Genomic DNA, 18,971 nt, shown 5'->3' on the forward strand with positions numbered 1-18,971 from the left:
TAAAAGCGAGTCCCAGTGAACAAAACACACAACATTTCCTGAAAGAAGCAAGAGAAATAACAAAGAACAGTTCAAAGAGCAACGACATATGCAACGAGCAAATAGAATATCAAGCTAGACGCACCGGAGGAACAACAGTCAGTCAGTCACTCAAAAACATTAGCATATAAAATAAGAGCGTCACGGAGAAACGAAAAAACAAGTCATGAGTTTACAAACGCAATGCATACTATATAACCAGCTAAGCAGTTGACAACCAGCTAATGCAAACCATTTAAAAGCAGTTACCATGGCAAATCAATATAATAATAGCCACTAATCTATTAAGGAAAACTGTTAATTAATAAACAAGTCAAGCTGAATGCAGATTGGTAGAAGAACAACCTCATTGAGCTTTAGAACCTGGATAGCCAAGAAACAAGAAATATAATTTGATTAAAAGAAGTCTAAAGTAGAAACAGGAGGAACACCTCTTCCACCTCATGGCAACAAGGAGTATACCGATGCTGATGCCAAGAGCCAGAAAAAAGGAGCACACGCCTCCAAAGCAAAAGGATCACCAAGAGGAACAGGGACGCCGCAGCCAATAGCTACAGGATTAAAAAAAAGATCAAAACTTCAGCATGCACAGAAGAACAGAAACAAGGCAGAAAAACACGGGCAAAAAGTAAGAAGAAGGAAAGCAGGTCACAGAAGGCACTAACAAGCATTACAGCAAACAAATAAAGCGCAAAAAAAAGGATCCGAAAGAAAGCTGAGGAATGAGCAAAAAAATAAATAAATAAGCAAGAGAAAATGAGAGAAAATCGAAAGAGAAGGAAAAAAACATCTGGAAGCAAAAGAAACGTGAACATGCACAGCATAAGTGCAGGCAACAGGAGACCATCTCACTACAAAAAAACAGAGCGAAAAAAGATTAAGAATCCGGACGCGGGTTCACGGAAAATGGCAATGCAGCAGTAGACTAAAAAGCTAACAAAAGCGGCTAACGAAGAGGTGAAATGAGCTAAAAATCAAGAGAAAAGGTAGGAAAATCTTTGGAAGCAAAAGAAACAGGAACATGCAGAACATCAATGCATCGTAACAAAGCAGAGGAAGAAAGATTAAGAACACGCACCTGTGGTTATGGAAGGCGGCAATGCAACACTGGCCACCTATAAAGCTAACAACCAGAAACAAAAAGAATATAGGATAAACAAAGGTAAAAGACACAACAAAAAAAATGAAAACCAGAAGCAAGCATGAGGATAGACCACACTAACCATAAGCACAGCAAACAGCAAACAAGCGATAGCAGAAACCAGCGAGCAGGAGGCAGAATGAAGAGAAGCAGCCCGAACGGAACCCAAAAAGGAAAATTGTCCAACAGAAAATCGAGGGAATTGTCCAACGGTTACGAGAGATCCTGCCATAGCCGTACAGAGATGAGCTGCTGAACTGTAAAAAAACTGAAAGTCTCAGACAGCGGAAATTTGGCGGCAAAGGTAATTTTACATAGATGGACACACCCCTGCAAAATATTACCAACGAATACAAAAAAACAAAACAAGTCAAAAAAATAAATCTTGGTGGGGAAAGCGTAATTTCACCATTGACCAACAAGTTTGCTATCCCAAAAAAATGACTAACTGATGACTGATGACTAATGACTATGACTAATGACAAACAAAAACGACGACAGCATCACAATTGTCTCTGAGGAAAACAAAAACAAAAGAGGCCCATGAGAAAAAAAAAAAAAAAAAAAACTACCTGGCAGCACCACCGGCCAATTCCCAGTTGCCACATGGGCGGACGACCATCTTAGGTGGCAGGAGGCTTCCCCTCTTTATCTATATGTTTAATAATGAACTCTTTGACAGTGGCATCTATCCCCTAGAGATTAGCATTGACCGATCTCTAATGGGTCCCGTGACATTGCTGCTTGCCAAGGCATTGCGTCATGGTGCTGGTCTCCAAGTTATCTTGTTGGTCACAAGACCCATATAGTGTACGCAAGACCCATGACACTGTAGGATGGTTCATGGAGAGCTAAGTACAATCTCTCATTTTTAAGAATTTTTTACTTAGGATTAATCCAATGCTTACAGTTGTTAGCTTCTACGTTCCATACAAATCTTCAGAAAAATATTTTAGGTTGCAGTACCAACAAAAGTATTGATATGTAAGTGACAAAATTTTGGTATGAACACTTCAAGTGGTAGTAATGTATATAGACACAAGAACTGTCCATTTTGATTTTTTTATTTTCTTTTTACACTTTGATTCCATTGTACAGTAGTAAGGAAGAATTTTAAAATGTGTTTTCATCCTCCAATACTCTCCCCTTTAACACATTAACACATATGTTAGTTTTGTGACTAACCTTGCAGGCATACAAAGACTTTACAAACGGGACCTTTGAGATCTATTTTTTTTTTTTCCAAAATAGAATTAGCAGTTTCTATTGTTAATTCTTTTTTGTGTTCTCAACATACTACATTTTTCTTAGTATCTTTTGAAATTTATAGTACTACAAAATGTTTGACCTCAAATAACGAAAAAAAGAAAGGAATTACGTAAACAATCAACAAAATTTCGTATCAATAAAATTTTCTTGGTAAAGTTTTATCAATAAATATTTTTAAAGCACTTTGTCAAAGTTTACATGCCAAAAGATGATTTTAATTGAAATATAAACATTAAATTAATGATTATGTGGTTTAAATTGAACTGAAAAAACATTTATATGTTCCTAATGCTTAAAGTATTTACTTTGGAATAAGAAATAATGTACTTTTATAACGCAAATTACTCACCAACTGTAACAAAACATGCTATCACACAATTAGCAATTCAATCTAGACATTAGTTATTATTTTCTAACCTTTTATTGAAGTAACAATTATATATAGTAGAAAAAGTTTATTCCTTTGTTGAATTATGAGCATAATTGTTACCAAATTTTAGAGTTTTTCCGGTTAAAACCTCTTATGAAGTTTATGATATTATGATTTTTTTCATCATAACATTTTAGTAGGGAGGCAAAGTTTTTATATCCAAAGTTAAGAGTGATAAGACATGATTATCCCCTAAATTCAGGGGGCAAAGTGTAATCAACCCTTCAAATAACATGGGCAAAGCCCATGGGTTCAAAGCACGACCCGTCAAAAGATGAAAAATCCGGCTAAATGAAACCGGTTGCCCGGGTTATTTAATAAAGAAAACGAAAAAACCTTTCTTAAACCCAGACCTCAAAATTTTCCCATCCCTAATTTCACCATTTCTTCAGTCTTCCCCAGAAACGCCGGCGAATCTACTAATCATCGCCGTCCACTTGAAAATCCGCAGACTTCACCGGAGTAAGCCCCCTGTTATCCCTCTTTTCTTCTGCAATTCTTCTCCCGCCGCTGCTACTTGCTTCTTTATTTATTTATTTATTTTATTTGTAGTGCTTTTCAGAGAAATGAAATTTCTGTTGTTAGAAACTCAAGGTTCAAATTTTTTTTTTTGCAGTTATTGCTTGAATTCTCTGAAGATATTTGTTTAGTGAATTTAAATTTTGTCCTTTCTACAAAATTGGTCTGATTTAAATTTTTTTTTTAATTAAACAGAGGCTTATTCAATTGCTTTCGGCAAATTTAGAAGCTTTTCTTTGCATGCTTAGTTGGGCTGAATCAAATATAGCTTCTTTAGATAAAGATGAATTTTGGTTCTCTCTAAAGTTTACGTTTGCAGTCGTTTAGCTGTATCTGTGTAATTGTTTTGTCTCTGCTGAAGTTGATAAATTTGAATATGTACTTATCACTTCTTTGAAATTGCTAAATTTAGAAGCTTTTCTCTTTTAAGTTCAGAAACTTTTGCTTTTCGTTTGCTCATTTTTACCTTTAAGTCAATGTGTTACATACAATCAACATTGAAACATTGTTTGTGGTAATCAGAAACGTGGTTAATTTGTTTTGTCTGATTTTGGGTTTAATTGTAAATTGAAACGTGATTGTTTTTTATCTATAGGTATGTCAGTTTTATGCCACAAAATTCACTAAACGGAGGATTCGAAGTTAATTTCATCTCGGTAATAGGGATTAGTCACTGTGGATACATGTTTCAGGCTTTCATTGTAGGAAATTTGCTGAAAGTCATTCTTTTTTAGTTCATTGAATTTCTTTAAAGCATTTTGAATTAAAACATGCAGATTGGCATTTAGCAAATTTGTGTTGTTTTCTATATACTTTCATTTGCTTACTTTCCTGATGCTTTCTTGTTGTTTTGTTATTTATAGCTGCTAAGGCGTGCCCTTATTTGTCCCTCATCTCAGCATACGACTGTCTGTGACTGTGATACTCCATCTCCGTTGTATATATATTTTTATAGCCTGATCCAAAACGTTTTGTTGTTTGTTTGCATTGAATTAATTTTTTCCCAGTATTACTCTTTTTTTTAATTTTCTTTTTAGCAACTAGGAAATAGATTCATATTTTATTAGGTGATCAATTTTTTGTCTGTCCAGTAATTAGGCCTGGATTTTTTTTCTGTGAGAAAGGAATGCAAAATATTGCTAGTCATTAAACATGTAGGGGAATTAAGTTCTGAAATCATTTAATTCAGCATCTCAGTGCTGAATATTTTTCAAAAAATCAATAAATAGTACTAATTCCTGAGTTTTGCAGACAACAATTAATGTTTTGGGAATACTGGAAATGTTATTTAGGTTTCTACCATTGAAAGGCTTTGTAAATGAGCAAATATTCTGAAATAACATCAAAATGTCGGTAGTAGTTACATATCAATGAATAATCTTTTCTATGTTGTAAACAAACCATTGTCCCTTTTCATGGAAGGTTTGATTATGGGATTGTAGTATGAAAATGTTTTTTTTTTCCAATGCAATTTTGTGGAGGGATTTATAGTTTATGATTTTTATATTCAAAAATTGCAGCAAGTAATTGGTCACAAATGCTGAGTTAGAGACATATCCAGATAACAAATGGAAATAGTTGAATCCATTTTTGACATTCCTGTGCAAAGTCCTCCTGGGGAAGAATTTTCAGCAGCTGATTTAGATTGGACCAAGTTTGGAACTATAGAACGTCATGATGATGTAGCGCTTATACCTTATGCCCGAGTTGATGCATTTATTATTGGAGAATGCCTGAATGTAGAATGCCCAACTCGGTTTCACATTGAGAGGGGTCGCAAACGAGCAAGAGGCAGTTTACAGGAGTACAAAGATGACGAATATCTGGAGTATAGGCTGTAAGGTTTTTAGTTCTCTCACGATCTTGATTCTTTCTAGCTGAATGATGAAGTTGCACTATTGTATTCCTGTACCTGATAATTTTTTCTAGAACACGAAACATCATCTTAGCCTGGATTAGATGATCTATAGATCTTAGTGCAGTGTTTTGTTCAGGAAAAGAGTATAAAGGTTGAAAAACATGTCTTAACCTCTTTTGTGATTATGGTCATGGCTACAAGCAGATTAGATGATCTATAGATCTCAGTGCAAAGCTTTGTTCAGAAAAATAGTTTAAAGGTTAAACAACGTGTTTAACCGCTTTTTTGATTATGGTCATTGCTAAGCTAGTAAGGTGAATTATTGTCATCCATAACAATCTTTTTGTATTGTCTATCTGCGAATTCTTTACATTTTATTGTCAACAATGTTTTAAATCATGCTTAACTAAGCAATTTTCTTTATTTGGAAAATGGGAAACACTTGATTGTGGCTCACTTGCATCCTGGCTGCATAAGCTTTACAAGATCTAATGAATGTTATACTTTTAAAGCTGCCGTTTTTGGTTCACTCTGGATTTATGCTTTTGCCTTTCTTTCCTTAACCCTCCAGCTCCCCTAAGAACTTTAAGGTCTAATAAAAAAGTGAAAGCAAATACATGGAAAGGTTACACTTGAAAGGGGAAGAAAAGAAGGATGGGGACTATCAATCATCATGATACATGTTTTCTGTAGGTATTGGTGTTCTTTTGGACCAGAAAACTATGGGGAAGGTGGGGGTATATTACCTAGTCGCAGATATCGGCTCAACACTCGAAACCGTGCTGCTAGACCCCAATCCATGAGGGGTTGTACGTGCCATTTTGTAGTAAAGCGCCTCTATGCCCGTCCATCTCTTGCACTTCTCATATATAACAATAGGCGACATGTAAACAAGTCTGGTTCTATCTGTCATGGCCCACTTGACCGAGATGCTATTGGTCCTGGTGCCAAGAAAATCCCATATATATGCAATGAGATTCAACAGCAGACTATGTCTATGATCTATCTTGGTATTCCCGAGGAAAATGTACTAGAGAAGCACATAGAGGGCATTCAGCGCTACTGTGGTTCTAATGCAAAAGTTAACAGCCTTGCTTCTCAATATGTTCACAAACTTGGCCTGATAATCAAGCGTTCCACTCATGAATTGGATCTAGACGACCAAGCTAGTGTTAAATTGTGGGTTGAACGCAACAAAAAATCTGTTTTCTTTTATCAGGACACATCAGAAACAGATCCTTTCATTTTGGGGATCCAAACCGATTGGCAATTACAACAAATGATTAGGTTTGGGCACCGCAGCATTGTTGCAGCAGATTCAACATTTGGGATAAAGAAACTGAAGGTAATATATTCTATTTGTGTGAATGGTCCGAAATGAAAGCTCATTTGATTTATGATTGTTATATGAAATGCAGTATCCCTTGTGCACGCTGCTTGTGTTTGATTCCCGGAAACATGCACTTCCAGTTGCATGGGTAATTACACGTACTGTAGTTAAATCAGATGTGGCTAAATGGATGAAAGCTCTAGTTGATCGAGTTCATACAGTTGATTTAGGATGGAAGGTCAACGCGTTTTTGGTTGATGACGCAGCAGCAGAGATTGATCCAATAAGGCAGAATTCTTTGCTTTGCTTGCCTTTCTGTTTCAGTGTATATATTACTGGTCTGAACACGGTGCTTATGTTTATTGTTGGATTTCAGGGAGATTTTTTCTTGCCCTGTCCTATTTTCGCTGTGGCGTATTCGCAGATCGTGGCTGCGGAATATTTTGAAGAAATGCAATAACATCGAAGTCCAGCGGGAGATATTTAAACGGCTGGGGGAAATTGTCTACAGCATTTGGGGTGGAGTTGATTACATGGTTCCTTTGGAAAAATTTACTCAAGATTTTGTTGATCAAACTGCCTTCCTAAATTATTTCAGAGCTACTTGGCTCCCAAAGATCGGTTGGATAACTTTCCCTTGTTTGTTTTCTCTTATATGTTTCGGTAATTTTTGTTAATCTGTTTGTATGTTTGGAATAGAAATGTGGCTTACCAGTATGAGAACTCTTCCGCTAGCAAGCCAGGAGTCCTCTGGTGCAATTGAAGCATATCATGTGAAGCTGAAAGTTAAACTTTACGATGATTCACATCTTGGTGCATTTCAGCGAGTTGATTGGTTGGTGCACAAGTTGACAACGGAGCTGCATTCTTCCTATTGGCTTGATCGATTTGCAGATGAGAGTGATTCATTTCAAAATGTGAAAGAGGAGTATCTTGCTTCTACATCATGGCATCGGGCATTGCAAATTCCTGATACTGCTGTTACCTTGGATGATAAAGACCATCCTTTTGCAAAGGTTTTGAGCCAAAGAGAAAGCACAAGAACACGAATAGTGTGGAATCCTGGATCTGAATTCTCTCTTTGTGATTGTGAGTGGTCGATGCAGGGAAACCTATGCAAGCATGCTATTAAGGTCAACATGATCTGTGAGAACCTTCGCTCCTACCAACCAACCTTATCATTTCAGTCATTTCAAGACATCTTAATGAACCTACAAGAGAAACCGTTGGATGATTCAATTGCGCTAGATTTATCAACAGCCTGGGCGCACCAGATGCTTGATCAAATTCAGAAGCTTGTTGAGCTTAACAGTTCTGGTGACATTAGTACTGTTGTAAACAACATGCCCTTGAGATGGACTACCAAGAAAGGCAGAACGTCATGTGGCAAGCCATTGACTACTCTTGCTCTGCCTTCAAGTTCTAAGAATGATGCGGCATCACGTAAAAGGAGTAGGAAAAGGAAAAGATTGTCACGAATAAGATGATTTTGCATCATCTGGTGCTTAATCACATTTGAAATTGCTGAAAGAAAGAGTAGTTTGATTTAGCATATCGAGCTATCACAGAGGATACTCAAGTATCTCGATCACATCTTAATCAAGGATAGCTTGTTCAAAAGCTCAGCTTATGACCAGACACCCATCCTGTACAAAAGTGGTATCATTTGTTCCCAATTACTTATATCGCATTTGCAGCTGATGTTTCTATATTGGTGTACAGAACTAAGTTTGGTCTACCTGCCATTTTTTGTGATTCTACCTGCTTTCCTATTTTGTGGATGCTGGTTGATTTGACCAGCAGGTGGAGGGCTGCATCCTTTTGCATTTTTTTTAATGGATATTAACTGTGGCATAGTTCTCGTTTAAGAAATGCATCTGAAGAAATTGTAAATATACTTGATTTTATTTGCAACAGGTGAAGATGCCATCTCTAATAATGAGCATTGTTAACTGATCGTAGAAATGGAAACTTCTTCCAACTAGGTGTATAACTTGTCTATTTCTAGCATCCTGTTCTGCGTTCCCTTTGTTGTTGATTCTTGCTACAGGTTCATGTAACCTTGTTAAAAGAATTCTATTTGACTTGAGTGACATTACAATTGGATTAACGTGCACACAAAATTTTCCTTGTGCTTAAATTTTTATCTCAAACAAGGTTCTTCATTTTTCTTCTATGCTTGTTAATTGCAGAAATAGAAAACTTCTTCCAACTAGATTAAAAACTACTAGTATTCAGCTCTGAGTTCCCTTTCGTTGTTGATTCTTGTTACAGGTTCATGTAACCTTTTTATAAGTACTTTATTTGACTCGGGTGATATCACAATCAGATTAACATGCACAAAATTCATAAAGCTATTGTTTCCTTGTGCTGCTGGAATACTTATCTGACGCAAGTTTCTTGTTCTTCTTCTTTCCTGCTATGTTTTTAAATCACCAAAAGCTCTAAGACTAACATGGCCCGTATCCTACTCATTTAGTACATTTCACTTCTTTAGACAGATCAGTGATTTCATTAGTAGCATAGATTAGACTTTGAAAAGTGGAATACATAGAGAACTTCCAGAATACCATTTAGCCATTTATTCGGTGACTTTAATGTGACCATTTGACAAGTGGCACATATTTGAGAAACTGCATTTCTTTAAAAGATTCTATAGAATTAAAAGTTTGGGTTTTTATGTGCACTTTGGTGACTGGATGAAGGACTTCTGTTCTTTTCTTCTTAGCAATACTGGATAAGTAACTTGATTCTGAAATTTTAAAATCCCATTTAGGCAAGTGCTCACTACTACACATATAACCAATTAGATTGTTTCAGAAAAAACAAAGAACAGCAATTCTTGCTAAAAGTGTTTAGAAAATGTTTGAAGCAACAATGATCAATCCCGTTTGGATTGGAGTTTTTAGGAGTTTATTATACAAAAATATATTGTAATGACGTATACGAGTTAAACATGTAATAGAAAAAATGTGTCTAGAGAATATTCTAAAATTTTTTTCTAGAAAACCCGCAATCCAAACTATATATCTTCCAACTGTTGCGCTGTAACTGTATTTGTATAGGTTCTTGTTCCTCCTTCATACTCTGTTTTATTCTCTTTGATGATGTTTGAGAATCTTCTGTTGTTCTAAGCTCACACCAAAGATTATTCATGTTCCACATTTCCCCTATATTAGTTGCATTCGATATATCAACTTTTCTCCCCTTTTTTATTTTAGAAGCCTACAATTTCTAAGAACTGTAATCGGAGAAGAGACATGCAAAATATGACAAACATAAGTTGATTCCTCCAATTCATTATTGCAGAGTTCAAGTGCCACGTTAAGAATTCGACCTCATAAGATATTCTAAGCTGCCTATCGTTCCTTCCAATTCCTTTTGGACATCTAAGTAGTAGCTTTTAACAATGCTATCAATCCTCAAGTATTCCCTTAAAAGGCAATTAACATTTACCAAAATCCTTTAACAATAATGATCCAAACACTCATAAATTATTGCATTAACAAGGAAAAGGAATGAAGAATAATTCCAATGATGAGATCACAAATAGTCACGAGTTCAAGATAAGAGTCTCAAATGCCAGGGACCCTGCTGGTCTATACTTCCAACTTCCAAAGGGGTTGCTCTTCAAAAGTTATTAATACATCATAATGCAGCAAAGTACATTTTTCACATCTACAAGTGACACAGACGTCACTGACTTGATGGAACACTTCCCGAAGGCTGTTGTGTACACATATCCAAGGGCCCTGCCATACAGGAGTCTTGAATGGGATATGTGTTCAGATGATGCTGAGCTTTGTGCTGGTTTAACTTATCGTAAATCTGCCTAATCTTCTGGAAGTAGAAAAGAAAGCCACAGTAAGGGAAACTGAAATGTTGCTATACACTGCAAAGATGAAAATAGAATATCTAGCCTTGTTAAAGGTGCCCATTGAATAGTTATGCAGCTGCTGTGGGATAATATTCCGCAAGGTGCTACTACAAAAAGAACAACAGGAAGCAGTAGGTGACTAAAGGAGTCAAATGCTACTCTTGGACGAAACCAGAAGGCCTTTGACAGTATTCTTTGGTAAAAAAGAAATGTAAATCTGAACATATTAATAGACTCAACAAGCATATTTAGCTCAGAACCCTAATAGGGTGCCTTTAGTTATTGTCATTCAATAACATGGTACACTATCAAAGCATATAAATGGATATGCCTGATAAAGATTAACTTTACAGGTCTCAAATTGGTGTGTCCATATCTAAGCTCATTGCTTTGCAATGGATACAAAAAATGTTCAAGTTACATGACAGAGAAAACATTAGTTATTCAGAAAAGTGCTAAGAGACCAACCTTTAAAATAGTACCAATTCAATATGGAACTCAATTGATTCTCTATTTCTATGCATTTTCAAAGTTCTTCTGTACTATTATCAATTTCTTATGTGAAAATATTGCTCAAAAGTCACTTCTAGAAATGACATGCTCATATGCTAATGCTTTTTGTACTATTCTCATGCTTGGCCCAAAAAAAAAATTAATAAAATTATTATACCCAAAAGTGCAGATTTGAGCGAACCTCCAATTAGGTCTGAGAATGAACTCTGGAGACCACTTTTCATTGCAAGACTTTCTGCTGCCTACGAACCCATTTATCATAATCTTGCAGCAGTTGTTGTACATGCAACGGTACTAGTCTGTCCACTAGGGCTTGCATCATTCTGCATGCCATATAATTTAATTTTAGGCTTATGTGCAAATAAAGCTGTCTTTGGTAGTTGAGAACAAAGTTTCCATGTGCCCAAAACTAGAGAAATGCAAAACGAGGGACTACAATTTAAGGCAAAATTCTTTGTCTCTACTGACAAAGTCAAGCAGAGATGCTTTGTGAGGTTGGCAAACCTAAAGAAATTCCGTTGACAGATGAAATCATAAGGCAGAGACAGCACAAATAATCATGCTTTAAAATTAACAAAATATTGCAATATTGCTTGTAAAGAAGTAAAAAAACATTTACACAGTATTACTTGTTTATAAGTTAATTGAAAATATTAGTTCTACAAAATTAAGTGCACCATTTGATCAGGCTTTCAAGTAGTGGCCCTTTGGCTCTGGCCTTGTTGAAAGGTTGGTGTCCAAGAGAAGTTTAATAACAATGTCATAATAGTTTATAAATGAATGAACAATACAAAATTTTAGTACGTTACAACAATTTACCAGAGATGTCAAGTAGATGCTATAACATAAGGTAGGTACAGAATATTTCACTAAAACCTTTGATCTTGTTATAACATTGTTTTGCCTGAAGAAAATAAATGAAAAAATACAAACAAAAAAAAACAGAGAAGAAAAAGAATATAAAAAATGGCCTTTTAGATAACATCATATAAGGAGATAGGACAGCCAGTTTGGAAGATTCAAAGTTGCATCGTTTGGAAGATCTATAACGAAGTAAAGAACCAGACCATTATATTGAATATACACATTGTCTTCCTTTATCTTTTCTTTCACAGAAAATCTTTGCCCCTATCAAAATCCTAGTTGCACTCTTTTGGAAGTCTTCTTCACGTTATTGATACAGAAACAAAAGTGGCAATAAGGAGATAGAAGCGCCATTTTGGAAAATCCAGAGTTACATCTTTTTTCTTGTTTTTTCTTGTTTTATACCATTACCACTTGTACATTTTACACTATGTTTTCTCTAACATGCGCAAGGATCTAAGTCTGTATCACTGATACTATTTTGCGTACAACAGTATGAAAATAAAAAAAATAAATTAAACCATTCGATAGTCCAATGCAAGTTCTTAGTCATTCTATCAAGCAAACAATTTCCAAGGATAACATTAGTAACATTTGCAAAGAATTGTGGATTCTAGGATAAAGGAAAACCAAGCACATAGCATGCACAATCGAATAGTTCATCACAAGAATGTGAAGCTCATCGACAGTGAGTGACACTTCAGATGAAAGTGGAGAACTTCACAAAAAGAACAGTTGTAGGATGAACTACTCCAGTTCCCACCAACAACCCCCTTCCCAATGCAAAACTAACAAATTGCCTCCCCTTGCTCAAATTTAGAATTTCATATCCATGATGTCAATAAAGTATATTAGATTGGTGCTTACAAATTTCCTGGACCCTCAACAGTTGATTCTGGAAGCAATATGAATGGGTAAGTATAGATCTGCATTAAAATGGCAGTTTGTCAGTTGCACTCTTGGGATGCAAATGCCGATTATTCTTCAACTCCATCGAATGTCATCAGCAAAAGAGCCAAAACAGAAGTTGCTTAAAACATGACAATAGTAAAGTGGCCAGTCATTTCTACTAAACTTAAAAAGGCTCGAACCAAAGTTTGTCATTTCATCCAGTAGAATTAGAGAGAAACTTCATAACATGTGTGATCCAGCCGTAGAATCACTATCCATGTACAGGCTTAATACATTAGCACATCTTGATTAAATGCACAAAAAGTTACATAACACGTACAAAGTGACTCAGGAGCTTCCACTTATTTGCTGATATAAATATGGGCTAATAAACCAAAAATTCAACATATTCTCCCTCTCCTTTCTTGGGGAAGTCAATATGAAAGTGAATTCCACGTAGTTAGTTCCTTATTGACCAGAGATCAAAACCAAATGTGCCCTAAACCAGAGAAATAAAATCAAAATGTGCCCTAAACCAGAGAAATAAAAACAAAATGTGCCCTAAACCAGAGAGACAAAGTATTAAAGAAGTAAAGCAAGTATAAAGATATGACAACACGTTCACTAGTATGACAGATATCAGAATTGCTAAATATGAGTAGCACCAGCTACAGTTAAATTTCAGCCTTTGATTCAGCTTAGCCCAGACAGTGTTTTGGCCACTGAAAAGGACATAAGCTGGAGCAAGACAAAGCTCACTGAGAAATTTTTCTTGTATAAAAACACTTCATCATACATTTAAGGTACTAAAATTCTTTTTTTCTTTTCAGTTCTAAAAGAGGCAAAAAGAATTTGTATGACCTAAGTCTTAGAAATGAAACTCCCAGGACACTAATATTTCTTCAACATAAGAAAATTAATGGGTCAAATAGACCAAATCTGTGACTACAGACATTGCCTTGTCCATAATTATACTAATGGAAGACTATCTTTAGTCAATAGTCAGAGGCCACATCTTATCAATTAAGAGGATTTTGAAAATGATAAGCCAAAACAAGAAAGCATTCCACTTACAAGTCATTTAAAATTCCAATTAATTACAATTTCAATGCTTCAAAGTACTCAATGTATTAGATTCACCTTTTTACGTCACAACCACCACAAGCCAGGGTCGGTGCCTTCCAGGAAAGTCTTGAAGGATACTTTTAGGTCAGTGCTACCTATTCTTTCATTCCTAGATATGATCCTCTGACTAAAATTTGTCATTTAAAGTAGCGATTAAAACTTTCTGGCATGACACACTAAAATTGTGCTTCCTTTTCAATTGGCAATACAGTTAAGGCAACAATAGCTAACTCAAAAAACATGAACACATTATAGCATTTATCCAAGACTTTAAAAGATGTTGAGGAGGAGAAGTGACCTCAAGAGAGATATTCAACTTCACATCAACATCCAGAAAGGACTTGGAATCCACTGTTTCCCAGGTTATGTGATTTCTCATAGATGCTGCAAGTTACAACAAAGAAAAGTAAAAATTGTTTAGGCACCTTTCTTATTTAAATATAAAAATTTCCTTTAAAAAAAAAAGGAATTTATCCTTTGCAGGCATATATGATATAAGCATCAAAGATCACTTTGGTGCAGTAAATTAGTAGATTAATTGCGCCCATATTACTGGAAGAATATCAAACAAGCCAAACCACAAGTTGTGCCTAAAATGCTTGAACATTATTGATTTAGAAAAGCATTTCAAATCACATGTTGTAACATCTCAGTGAGTGTAGCTAACATGAACATCATGCTTCTCTTACTAGGGCTACATAATTTGTTGGTTTACCTAATTTTGAGCCAAATAAGCATGAGACAATTGGACTTCAACTAATAGTCAAAGATACCTGAAAAGCGATCATTCTGCCTCTCCAAAAGTTCTGAGCCTTCAAACTGCAATTAGTATTAAGTGTATGTCAATGACTAAAATTGAATAAACTATGCATGTAAGACCAAAGATACTCAAAGTTCAATGTCTGCAAGCATGATATTAGAATGTTTACCAACATATGCTGTTCTGGGAAGTGACAAATATACACATGGAACATTTAGAATAGTAAAAAGATGTAGTAAATTATGAGATGTTCTGATAAGACAGAAGAGAACATGGTGAGATACGAAAATCTTAGGTTAGATTTCTTCATTTACAGGAAAAAAGATTTTAACGTGTGCACAAGAAAAAGGAAAGATCTCTAACTTTGCACTTAATAAATTTTAAGATATTGTTTTAGATTCTTTAAACAATCTGCTGAAAGTAACTGTTTGTTTGCTCTGGCTCTAGTTATTAGGTATAGTTTATGCTATTTAAACTCTATTTGGAGTTTAAATTTTCAGACCGTCCAGCAATGACTTGATAAAAAATGAATGACTTCAGTGTGAGAGTGCTTAATGACAAGCACGAGATCAAGCAGACAGAGAGTTCAGAGGCCTGTAACTTTAGCACTCATTTAGCTCCCTAAGAGTAAGATTACACATTCCAAAGCATGTTCCTTGAAAAAGCATAAAAGAACTCAACCAATGGAACAGTCTACTAGGAGTTGTTTTGAGTCTATCTTCAATACCTATCTTGGTCACAACTACAACTTATCTTAGGCTGCAGCAAAGTAGTCTTCAATTTGACTCTTCTGTTCCAATATTTTGTGAATTCAACAGAACAGTGAATAAAACAAAATTTAAGAGTAAGTAAACTATAGATGAAATATGCATCTTTCTCATTCAGAAAGAGTAGAGATCAAAATTTGTCGTGACTCAAACTTAAATCCTGTTTCAAAAACCACAAAAAGATGTCACCTTGATGTACAGAAAGGAATACACCTTGAACAGGCTTTACCAACATTTTTCTCAAAAGAGGAGCACCCAAGACCACCTTGTCACTAACCTCTTGGCTTTAGTGCAACAACTTATACAAAAGATGTTCTACAGCTTAACTATTTTTCAGTAGCGATTCCCAGAAGAATATTTTTGGAATTAATTGTGAAAAAAAAGAAGATGTTACATTCTAATTAAAAAAAGAAAGCAAAAAATTCAGCTACATCAATGGAGCAGGATTCACACAAATATGCTAATTTAAGAAATGTTATCTAGACATCCATGTACTGTTTACATTCTGAAAAGGAATTCTTATTGCCAATATCATAAACATGTTTTCTCAGTTCCACAAACATATTCATCCAATTGTATTTTGTGTTTTCCAAGGAAGCCTAATCTTTTCACTCTTGTGAGATCCTTATCTTCAAATTAATATTACCTTGCAGGACAACAGTTCAACCATGCAATCTTCTTCAGTTGACCTCACTAGTAAGTCCAGCACAGGGGCAACCTCAAAGTTCAGAAGTTGAATTTGTGGCAGGATGCACCTTCAAGGAGTGAGAAATTTTGTCTTAGACGATTGGTTTGCCACTGTTTACGCAATAAAGCACCATATAAAACATCTTGCAGGAAAGGCAGAAGTGGGTATTGCCCCATAGCAGCTGACCCTCAGTTAAGTTAAACATAGTCTTTAAACAACAACATTCAATGAAATACAGAGACAGTCCTATAGATGCTTAATATGGTGCCAAACTACACTTCTAAGTACAGCTCATTTTCTCAGGACATGTTATGCAGTAAGCTAAATTCTAACAAAACTATTAGGAAAAAATTTTTTTGGAAGGTATCTTGGAAGTGTTATTTCAGCAACCAAAAAGAAAAAGAGAAAAAGTAATGGACGTTTATTTTAAGGAAATTCAACGTAACATGTAAAGGAGGACCAAGCCCTACATCCATGCTGACAAGAAAACAAAGGAAAATAGTTGCAATGGGAGCAGAACAAGAGACAATAAAAAGAAAGTGCCATTTCCACTAAAAGTAATATGGTATGCTAGTACATGACAGATGCATTACTGTGAGAAGTTTAAAGGACTTCATCAGGCATTCATAGAAGAAATGGTTAAGTAGACATTCATTTTGGAAAGAAACAATGAGCAGCAACCATGGCATTGAGGAGTTATGTAGTTCTACTGAGGCTGCAGAGAGGAATGGCAACATAGATAAACTTTTTGTGCTGGAGGCAATTGGAATAAATACTAGATATTAGGAGGTATCAATTGGTGCTAGAACCTCTAAAAGGGAATCACCTAATCTTTTAGAATTGCCAGGCTACCGGAGTTATGGCTGGAAGCACGAGGAGAAACAACAGTGGTCTGACATGCAAATGAACTCAACATTTTTTAGGAATTTATGCAGAACTGTGATGGAAGTGATATTATTAATTAAGTTTAAAGTGTCATTGGCATTTTTTCTGTTAAATCCTTCTTTGGCCATCCTTTGAAAGCATCTCTCTAGTCAAAATGTAATTTCTCTTCAACAGGATGCCAAGAACTCACACACCAAAAAGGTGCAGTTATTCTTTGCTTTGGCATGCTTTTAGCAAAAGCATCAGAAGAGGTGACTGCCTCAAAATAACGTGGAGACTGTGAACCATCTACTTGTATGTTGGGAACTCACAACATGTATATAAATTTTGCAATTTGGTATTTGCGCTGCCCAAGTGCTGATGCCTAAAGAAAAGTGCAACCAGCCCAAAATAAAGTGTTTTATGTCTTGTTTATCCAAAATATTTGCTGGGTAGGACAGAGATCTCCTTGGCATTTGCTATGAAGTTTAACAATCACATGTTTCAACTGCACATTCACCAAAAGGAACGTCTTTGACATCAAAGGAGTCCATTAGATCAAGAAGGATCTAGAGATAAATCCAGAAATCCCCAGGTCAAGCCACACTTCCACCCATAGGACATCGTGGCCACCAAAAAAAAGAGAAGAAATGAAGAGCAAAAAAAAAGGTGGATGAGAAGAGCAAAGCCAAGGATTACATTTTACACAATGCCAACGCCTGCCATACAATATAAGCCTTAGACTTGGTAAGAATATAAAATTGAGCCCTATTACGACACGTTCTACTTTGTAAATGAAGATATCGAAGCAAACCTGCAGATGTTAAGTAAATACCAAAAATTATGTATCACTCAGGAACAAGAAGAGGAATTAAGCCAACCTGTACAAATTTGAATCAAGGGATTGAAAACTTTGCAAGGACCTTGTATTCAGTATTGCTTCAACACCAGAAGGATGATTCAGAAATTCACTTATATGGCCCGCACCTATCTTGCTATAACTTGGCACTAGAATCCTTTCTTTCTTTCTGGCAGATAGATTTGCTTTCCTGGCATTTGATTCTGACAACTTTGCTCTACTTGCTCTGACAACTCCAGTTCTCCTACTAAACAAAATCCATTCTTTAAAACAGCTATACCACTAGGAATGACAAATCGAATAGTTTTGTTTTCTGTAAATTCAAAAATTAAACAAAAATCTGAGAACCGTTTTTCTGTTCTGGATTAAAGACTACAAATTTATTGCTATTACAAGTAAAGAAAACAAATTTAAGTTGAATTAGACATCTAACCAACACAATAGCACTTGAGCAAAGCTGCGGAAATTCTCTATACCATCCCGTGAAAAATTCAAGGGATTTATATCCCTTAACCAGCATTGACAAAGCAATGGTTTTTAAACTCTAAACACAGCATTTTGGCCTTATGTATTATCAAACAAGGCCCAAACACAAATATACACAGATAGAATAGATAAAAAAGAATAATCAAATCAACCCAGAAAAGATGATTGCTGCAGAAAGATAGGAGCATAGCACAGTTGAATTGCTAAAGAAGAAAAATGTGAAAGAAATTCTTAAAGGAAGTGGGGAAACCCACAAGAAAAATCAAGTTTATATGGCATGATTTACCTGGAGATAAGGGATTGATGGGGAAAAATGGATGGAAATGAGGATAGTAAAGCTTTTGCTGCAGTCATTGCTGTAGAATAAGTTTATGTGGCCCAAGAAGAACTAAAGTTGGTTGCTTGTAATACAAATTTAAAGAACATGGCTTTCATATCTTGTTGCATGTTAGTTACTAACAACGGTTTCCAGCAAAGATTTTATTGTATTGATTTGTACATTAAAGTGTTCATCACCACAAAAAAGAGAAGATTAGTTAACTGTCTCTATGATATTTGTCCATATACTCTGCCTAATTCCTCTTATTTGTAAAATTACCAAAAATCCCTCTATAAACATAAATAACATATTGCCTATTGTTTTCTCTACTTGACAATTGGGGTGGGACGGTTCAAAAAAAATACACCATGA

General features: G+C 35.5%; 2 protein-coding genes across 10 annotated transcripts; one reads left to right on the forward strand and one right to left on the reverse strand.

Annotated features, from left to right (window-relative positions):
- Positions 1–3,225: 3,225 nt before the first annotated feature.
- On the forward strand, positions 3,226–8,692 carry LOC113781149. 2 transcript variants are annotated; one of them, XM_027327027.1, is made up of 7 exons: positions 3,226–3,341; positions 3,994–4,054; positions 4,919–5,235; positions 5,950–6,601; positions 6,675–6,874; positions 6,963–7,207; positions 7,286–8,692. In XM_027327027.1, the coding sequence occupies exons 3-7, from the start codon at positions 4,967–4,969 to the stop codon at positions 8,071–8,073; spliced, it is 2,154 nt and encodes a 717-aa protein (XP_027182828.1). In that variant the 5' UTR covers positions 3,226–3,341; positions 3,994–4,054; positions 4,919–4,966; the 3' UTR covers positions 8,074–8,692. The 2 variants fall into 2 exon arrangements, with proteins under 2 accessions (XP_027182828.1, XP_027182819.1); XM_027327018.1 differs by lacking the exon at positions 3,994–4,054.
- Positions 8,693–10,061: 1,369 nt separating this feature from the next.
- Positions 10,062–18,789, reverse strand: LOC113749386. 8 transcript variants are annotated; one of them, XR_003464521.1, is made up of 8 exons: positions 18,567–18,789; positions 17,817–18,041; positions 16,030–16,138; positions 14,630–14,675; positions 14,155–14,240; positions 12,708–12,766; positions 11,134–11,299; positions 10,062–10,426 (listed from the first exon to the last, which is right to left on the reverse strand). XR_003464521.1 is itself a non-coding variant. In XM_027293141.1 (8 exons), the coding sequence occupies exons 1-7, from the start codon at positions 18,632–18,634 to the stop codon at positions 11,197–11,199; spliced, it is 693 nt and encodes a 230-aa protein (XP_027148942.1). In that variant the 5' UTR covers positions 18,635–18,789; the 3' UTR covers positions 10,062–10,570; positions 11,158–11,196. The 8 variants fall into 8 exon arrangements, 4 of the variants coding, with proteins under 4 accessions (XP_027148942.1, XP_027148930.1, XP_027148915.1 ...); XR_003464520.1 differs by having other exon boundaries at positions 10,062–10,478; XR_003464519.1 differs by having other exon boundaries at positions 10,062–10,567.
- Positions 18,790–18,971: the final 182 nt, after the last annotated feature.

The sequence above is a fragment of the Coffea eugenioides genome, chromosome 1, assembly GCF_003713205.1.
Source record: "Coffea eugenioides isolate CCC68of chromosome 1, Ceug_1.0, whole genome shotgun sequence".
NCBI lineage: Eukaryota > Viridiplantae > Streptophyta > Magnoliopsida > Gentianales > Rubiaceae > Coffea > Coffea eugenioides.

What these genes read in the sequence shown, in the direction of transcription:
- LOC113749386 (XM_027293129.1), bottom strand. Translation starts at nt 18,634, where the DNA reads ATGACTGCAGCAAAAGCTTTACTATCCTCATTTCCATCCATTTTTCCC. An exon ending in GCAGAATGATCGCTTTTCAG is followed by an intron (nt 14,241 to 14,629) that starts GTATCTTTGACT and finishes TGTAACTTGCAG; the next exon opens with CATCTATGAGAAATCACATA. An exon ending in GTTGAGGGTCCAGGAAATTT is followed by an intron (nt 11,300 to 12,707) that starts GTAAGCACCAAT and finishes TATGGCATGCAG; the next exon opens with AATGATGCAAGCCCTAGTGG.
- LOC113781149 (XM_027327027.1), top strand. Translation starts at nt 4,967, where the DNA reads ATGGAAATAGTTGAATCCATTTTTGACATTCCTGTGCAAAGTCCTCCT. An exon ending in GCAGAGATTGATCCAATAAG is followed by an intron (nt 6,875 to 6,962) that starts GCAGAATTCTTT and finishes GTTGGATTTCAG; the next exon opens with GGAGATTTTTTCTTGCCCTG. An exon ending in TACTTGGCTCCCAAAGATCG is followed by an intron (nt 7,208 to 7,285) that starts GTTGGATAACTT and finishes TGTTTGGAATAG; the next exon opens with AAATGTGGCTTACCAGTATG.